Source organism: Vidua chalybeata, chromosome 1, assembly GCF_026979565.1.
Source record: "Vidua chalybeata isolate OUT-0048 chromosome 1, bVidCha1 merged haplotype, whole genome shotgun sequence".
Classification (NCBI taxonomy): Eukaryota; Metazoa; Chordata; class Aves; order Passeriformes; family Viduidae; genus Vidua; species Vidua chalybeata.
The window spans coordinates 76,297,471-76,305,156 of record NC_071530.1 but is presented as its reverse complement, the minus strand read 5'-3'; the positions used below and the strand labels follow the sequence as shown (position 1 = coordinate 76,305,156).

The following is a 7,686-nucleotide window of genomic DNA, read 5'->3' as shown; positions in this document are numbered from 1 at the left end:
TCAAGTCTCAGTTGTGACTAGTAAGAAATATAAATATTTCTCTTTTTTTATCCAGCTCTGTTTTAGTTCCGCTGTGCACAATCAAGTTCCTTTTGATATACTGTCAAAATGTGTGAAAATTAAAAAAAATCTTCTACACAAAAATTTCTATGCTGCTGTTTCTATGGGCTCTATCACTTCATTTGCTTCCTGTCCTGTGAGAAGAGAACTTCTATTGGTTTAGTCTGTCTTTAGAGAACACAGGATACCTTTCCTGAAAACAATAAAAACCACAAAATTTCCTTGTTGCTATTTGCTGTGTGTATTCCTCAGCACGCTGCTGGTATAAGCTACGCCAATTGTGCTTTTGATACAGCCCTGTCCAATTGTACTGAATGATACAAAACTCATTTAAAATATGCACCTTTCAAAGTCTTATTGAGAGGTTAATTTATATAATGTTGACATATATTTACATTTCCCCCAGAGGATAAAGGGAAACTTGTGGACATTAATAGACTTGTGAGCTATGTATATCTGACTGTTATGATCAATTCTTTAGCTATACAAAAGGTAAGCTATAGACCTGAGGTGAATAAGAGACTTCTGGTTCAAGAGAAACTCAGGCTGACCTTGGCAGTGCCATTAATCATGAGTAGAGCTCAAACAGATTGTATAGCACTGCAGAGACTTTGGAAGGAGAATATAAAGATATATGCACTTTGGGAGCCATAAACCATTGTCTTACAAAATGTCTATGCCTTAGATCATCAGAAAAAGTCACATAAAATAGTTTTGCAAGAGATTTTCCAAGACACAATGCCTTGTGCATATCTGAACTTCTGTCATCTGCACAGCTATATTTAGGCATGGGTATGTACATAAAGAGTGGACAAAAGTGATGGTTTATATATTTATTCTGATTCTGTTTAAATTTTGTCAAGAATAAAATTAAGAAAGTTTCCAACTTCAAAAGGTTTTCTAAAATGTTTCCTGTGGGTGTGGCAGTGAAATATGGCGATATGCTGAACTGTAGCAGATGGTCAATGGAAAAATAACTATATTTATAATATATATGCTTATGGTGCCTACAGAGTAACAATCTAACTGCAAAGATAAGTGGTGTGGAGTTATTTACATGTACTTCTTTAGTGATACTTACAATGGAAAAGGTGTTTTGGTACTCAAAGTACAATAATAGTCTTTAAAAACCCTCTCAATTTTTATGTTCTAATAATAGTCTCATTTCAAAAGAAGAGGGAGAGACAAGGGAAGTTTCCTTCACATCAAGGAATAGCTGCTTTCATCTTTTTATTATTTTGGAAAAATGTAGTATTTGTATGAACATTTTAAATATTCACTGATGTATGCTAAGATATTTTCCTTTTTAATTTGGGCTTTACATCTTCAAAGTGAGCAATAGCATTTTAAATTTAAAATTTCAGTGAAACTCTGGAAGAGGAAATATGATGTCTTGACATACTGTTTTCTTTAAAAAAAAAGACAACAAACATAACCCCCAAACACAATATACACACCCCCCTCCTCCCCCACAGTTCTAGTCATTAGATACTCCAGGAAGTGATCTTCATTTTTTTTCTAAAAGAAGTCAGCATGTTGCTATTGCTTCTTGTCTTAAAGTTCATGTTTGATTTACCATTCAGTTTTGTAACACCATCACAGCAGACAGTTTACCACTTAAATGATAAAAGTTTCAATAGGCACTTTAGTGGAATTACGAAAAAGCTACCACTCTTCCACCATGATGCCAGAAAGCTACCTTCTTTCTAAGTCAGGTCAGTAAACTGCACCTTGTAGGCCTGAGCTTGTCTCAGTGTAATTCCAGAGTAACAAAATAACAACAACAAAAACCTGTGTATATTACAGGATTTATCATCGTTTCTCTAGTCAAACCAAAACTGACAGTATGATAAATGTAGTAACTTGCTGGAAACAATTGCTGTCTTTTATAATCAAAGTAATTGTCTTATATAAAGCTTAGGTTTATCTTTTAAATTTGTTGTTGGTTTGATTTTGTTTCACTGTTGCAGTTGTACTTAAGTGACTTTGTCAGGGTTATAACTTTCTTCTCCAAACATATCTGCCAAGATCTTAAAGCGAGGTCCCCAGTCACTCAGATAGTCATAATCCTGATCTGCCTCTGTAGTTAGGGAGTCTATAGAACTCAGAGACTCTGCAACAGATCCGTTTCCTTCATACGCATAGGTCGCCAAGGAGTCATAAGGGGGTGCAGATGGATCTACATCATTTTCCTGCAGCCTTTGATTAATGAAATCTCTTATGTCTGTGTTATCTTCCGCTGGTGGTCTGTGGCGTGTAAAACGCAAGGTGTCTGGTTTTATGTCCCTGCGTATTTTATTATCTTCAATCACTTTGGGATTCCTCAGGGCACCTATGTCAAAAGCCTGGGTGTCCTCTTCTCCACCTCCTTCATCATCATAATGGATAACATTATCTCTGATGTCTTCTTTAGAGGTCATCAGGGTGTCTTTTTTCTTCTGCCTCCGTAGTGCTACATACAGTACCACAATGACTGTAACGAGAGACAATTAAAGTTAAGACATGCAGAGAAATAATTTAGTACTTTGATGACACATCATTATATCTTTCTTTGAAAGCCACAAGCAATCAAAGTGACTTTTGTCCTTAGAAAAGAGCAGTAAAAAATTATTTGCTCTTTGACATATGAGTCTAACTTTCCTAAGTGCTTGCTGTACTTACTGGATAAAGTACCAAATAATTTTCCTGATGGCCTGCTTTGCAAATGAATAGAATTGAATAGGACTTCAGATTTTTAGTTCAGAGAGACAGAGATGTGATTTTTTAAAAAAATATTTTCTATAGAAAAATAGAGAAAAGAACCCTAAATTTACACATTGAAGACAAGAATAAAAAACTAAACCAAAAGAGTATTACAGGAAAAAAAAAAAGGAATTTTGAATAATAAATAATTTGAATAATTTCAAATTTGGAATTTTTGAAATGCAGAAAAAATAATCCTACTGTATCTTTTTATACAGTACACTTCAGCCTCTTCAGGGATCTGCTTCAAAATATTACTTGTTATAAGGTTCTGGAGAGAAAAGTGGTCTAGGAGAGCTGGTTGATTTTCAAGTATCATGTCCTCCAAACTCAACAGTGGTCCAACCTGGGGAGCAGGAAATCAAGAAAAGGCAGCAGGAGGCCTGCATTGATGAATAAGAAGCTCTTGACTAAACTCAGTGATAAAAAAAGAGGCATCTAAGAGTTGACAACAGTGACAAGTGAGCCAGGAGGAATATAGAGTCTGAACATGCAGGAATGTGGAAAGAAAAGACAAAGCCTGCATGGTGCTGTCTCAGGAGGGACATCAAGGGAAGCAAGAAGGAGAAAGAAGCAAGAAAGAAAGAGTAGAATGATAAAGGTGGGCCCACTGCTGAATGGGGCAGGGGAGCTGTTTCCAAATGATACAGAAAAGGCCAACCTAGTCAGCAACTTCTTTGACTCTGTCTTTTTTTTGTAAACTTGTCCTTCAGTAATTCCATGTCTCTGAGACTGGAGGGAAAGTCCGGAATAAGAAAGACCTAATGCTTTGGTGGAAGAGGATCAGGTTAGAGAATACTTGAACAAACTGGACACACAAGTGCATGGGATATGGTGAGATACACACATGAATGATGAGGAGGGTGGCTGCTATCTTTGTGAGACGATTTGTGATAATTTTTGAAAGGTCACGGTGACTGAGAAAGGTTTCTTCTGAGAACTGGAGCAAGCATCACTCCTATCTTCAAGTAGGGCAAGAAGAATGAGCTAGGGAACTAGAGCAGTCAGTCAGTCTCGCCTTGATATTTAGGAAAGTGATGGAGAAAATAATTCTGGAAACTAAGAAGGGGCATAAGAGCAACAGGCATGGATTTATGAAAGTGAAATTGTGCCTAACTCACTTGATAGCCTTCTACAATAAGGTGACTGGTTGATGAAGGGAAAAAGTGTAATACATTTATTCTGACTCTAGCAAAGCTTTTGATAGTATCTTTCATAACAATCTTCTCAGAAAACCTGAGAAAATGTGGATTATACGAGCAGATGGTGAGGTGGACTGCAAAGCTGCCAAACTGACAGACTGTAAAGGTTGTGAGCAATATTTCAAATACCAGATGGATGCCAGTCTCTAATAAAGTACCACAGGATTTGGTACTGGGACTACTTTTGTTTAATATTTTCATAAATAGCCTGGATGGTGGGATGGAGTGCACCCTCAGCAAGTTTTCAGGCAATAAAAAAAGAGTGGTTGTGCCACTGTTCAAAGGAATCTCATCAGGCTGAGGGAGTGGGCCAAAAGGAACTCCATGATGTTAAACAAATAGAAATTACAAGTCCCACACACACACAGGAGTAACTGCCTACTGTAGATGCTGTTGGCCAACTAACCAGAAAGCAGCTTGATGGATGAGGCCTTGCGATCCTGGTGGACAAAAAGTTCACCATGAGCCATCAATGTGCCCTTGTACCAAAGAAGATCAACAGCATTTGGGACTGCATTACCAGACCCATTGCTAGCAGGTCTAGTGAGATGGTCATTGCCCTCTGCTCAGCTCTGCTTATGCACACTTGGAGTTCTGGACCCAGTTCTCACTCCTCATTAAAAGATGGACATGGACTCACTGACGTGAGTCCAATGTAGAACCACAAGGATGATTAAGGGATGGGACCATCTGCCACAGAAGGAGAGGCTAAGAGAACAGGTCTGCTCATTCTGGAGAAGGTGCAGTGGGATCTTACCAATGTGAATAAATAACTGATGGATGGATGGATGGAAGTAAAGATAGAGCCAGGCTTTTTTGAGGGGTGTGCTGTTACAGGACAAGAGGCAATGGGCACAAACTGAAATGCAAAAAATTCCATTAAAATGTAAGAAAAAAAGGCTTTATCACCAGGATGTCAAGCAGTGGAATATGCTGCCCAGAGAAGTTGCGGGGTGTCCATCTTGCTCTAACTAGAATTGTGGCAAAGGAGACAGCATTCTTCCTGCTTCAGAAAAACAGAAGTTGTTTTGTTTAGTTGGTTTTCAGTTTTGTTTTAAATTCTTCAGAATGAGTGTATTTGTGAATATAACTGCTACTCCATGGGAAGTGTGACCATTTGACATTCTTGTTCTGATTCAAAAAATATTTTTCTCACAACATATTTTTTTGACACAGAGCAGAAATCCTGACTTTTCCCCACTCTTACTCAGAAGCTATTTTTGTAACCCTGAGCCTTTAGTAACTTACTTAAGTGGCACATGCATCATCCAAATGCAATGAGATATCCACATTATATTCTATGTCAAGAGCTATTTTTAGGTACACATTAGGCTATCATGGGACCTTGGATACCACTAGTATCAAAACTAGGCATAGGCCAGCATCTGTAAAACCCAATCTGATTTCTAAAGCCCATTGTGCCTGTATAAGTTTTAAAGTTGGGTTTATTTCATTAGCAGTTGCTTCAGGCTATATTACAAGTAAGATGCACTTTTGATATGCTGTAAATAACACAGTATATAAATATAAGGTACAACAAATAATAATGTCACCTTATGAAATCAATGCCTGGCTGAAATAAAAAAATCTTCCTGTGAAGCTTAATATAGATATAGACAGTAACAGTCTATGTTACAGTTATTTTCTCCTCTTCCATTTCTTCATTCTCCTTTTGCTTAAGAATTAAATAAAAACTCTTACTATGTTTTACTGCTGTTACTGTCAGAAGGAGGTGTCTACCTTAGTAATAATCTAAAAACTTAATATTTCAAGAAAGATATTTTAAATAATTTCAGAGAAAAAAATATTATTTGGGTTCCATTGAAAACTGATTCTCTTAATGCAATAAGAGATATTGCATAGCTTAGCAGATTGATAGTCATGAGCAGTGCTTTGGGATATTCTTCTAGAAATAAACATCCACACATTTTCCATGGCTTTTGTTAAAAACTAGGTGAAGCTAGTGAATAATCAGAGTAAAGCACTTTGCAGGGTTTCATGAGTACTAACCTAGAAGTATAACAATGCACAACAAGATTGCAATCAAAGCTCCTGTGCTGAGGCCAACTGGTAAGAAGATTGCTTCCACGTTGCAGGACTGGATGGTGCCATCAGAATCACATCTGCAAACACGGATAGTCAAAGTGTTTGTGCTGCTCTGGACAGGGTAACTGCTGTCTTCAATTACTACTGGAAGAAAGTACAGCTCTTGCTGCCTTCTGCTGTAGCCATTTCTCCTGGTTTCAATCCCAGCTGTGTTGTCTGTAAAACATGACAGTCATTAGCAGATTTTTATTGTGAACTTCACTCCATATTGTAGCTTGTATCACCCTCAGTAATAGGCTGGTATTTCATATTTGAAACTTGATGAATGACATGCATTACGTAATTGCCTTGCTTTGCCATTACAGAAGGAATTGTATTCTGACTGGTACAGTTAGTTTTTGAAGAGCCTTAAACAATATTCTTTTTCTTGTAAACCTTTTAACAGCTGAAATTTCAAAGAAGATAAAAATAACTAAAAAATCCCCAAACAAAACATTACAAGTGTGATTCTGAAGACTTTTCAGGTTTTTTTTCGCTTGATCTCCTTACATTCTGAGCCTGTGGTCCAAAGGATTTTGATTGCATGTGAATTTAGAGTCATGTCTCTATCAACTAATTAATTACCTTAAAAATAAAAAGTCATATAATATGGACAATATGCAATCATTTTGGCTTTCCTGCTCCGTTAAAAATAACTAGAGAAATGAACTGAGTACTAAAAAAATCAGTACAGTTTCCATCAATTAGTCCACTTTTAGACTTGTATCATTTGTTCCCAGTTAGTTATTGCTGCTTTTCCTGAATCAAACAAAGTAGCAAGGAAATGATGTAAAGATTAAAATAATTACATTAAAAGCAAAACCAAAATTAATTTGGCAGGGAATTAATGAGATGACAGAGCTAAACAGAAGTAACCTGCTGCAATTACTATTTTTCTATCTCTCCTATATGCTTTATTGTATTTCTTAAAAGATGTCACATGATGGTTTGCATGCCTCAGAGGTTTGTTATGAGGTAGAAGGATTAAGGGCTCTGAATTTCACACTCAAATACTGGTATGGAGTTCTGATTAAGGACAATAAGAAGGAACCCTAAATATCCAAAATTAGGTATGTTATGATTAGATGCCATTGTGAAGGTGCATAGCTAAAAAAATGTTTCAGACACCTCCTTTTCATCAAACTTAAACATGGACAGGTCAAGTTCAGTTACACTTAGTTTTGAAAAGAAAAAATGTCTCAGAATAGTTTGAATCAAACCAGCTTCCATCTTCAGCTTTTTTTTTTTCTCTATGATTAATGACCTGCACTGTATAAAAAGTTTAAGAACTAATTTGAAGACATTAACTTTAATCTTATTTCTATTATTTTTTCCATATTTCTATTATTAGAATTATTTACATTCTTTTATTTTTTTTTCTTCTCATTGAAACACTGATGATCACTTTAATAGCTTACAATGCAACTAAATGACTTTCCATCCTCCTTTGAGAAGAATCAGTCAGATCAACCTCTTAACTCCTTGATTTTGAACACTTTTTGTTGCTCTTTTATGACCCCTTTCAATTGTTCAAAGTTCTTTTGAGAATATGAACACAGGTAGGTGTTTGAACTTTACACAGAAGAGTCTAGAGAAC

The 7,686-nt window shown here is 36.4% G+C and overlaps 1 protein-coding gene across 2 annotated transcripts in view; it reads right to left on the bottom strand.

Moving 5' to 3' along the window:
- Nucleotides 1-948: 948 nt before the first annotated feature.
- LOC128794275 (cadherin-12) overlaps nucleotides 949-7,686 on the bottom strand; it is a 153,482-nt gene continuing 146,744 nt past the window's right edge. For both annotated transcript variants that reach the window (XM_053954025.1, XM_053954032.1), the window contains 2 exons: nucleotides 6,015-6,266; nucleotides 949-2,533 (listed from right to left, as the gene is read on the bottom strand). In XM_053954025.1, coding sequence (XP_053810000.1) covers nucleotides 2,037-2,533; nucleotides 6,015-6,266 — 749 coding nt within the window. In that variant the 3' untranslated portion in view covers nucleotides 949-2,036. The remainder of the gene's footprint in view (nucleotides 2,534-6,014; nucleotides 6,267-7,686) is intronic.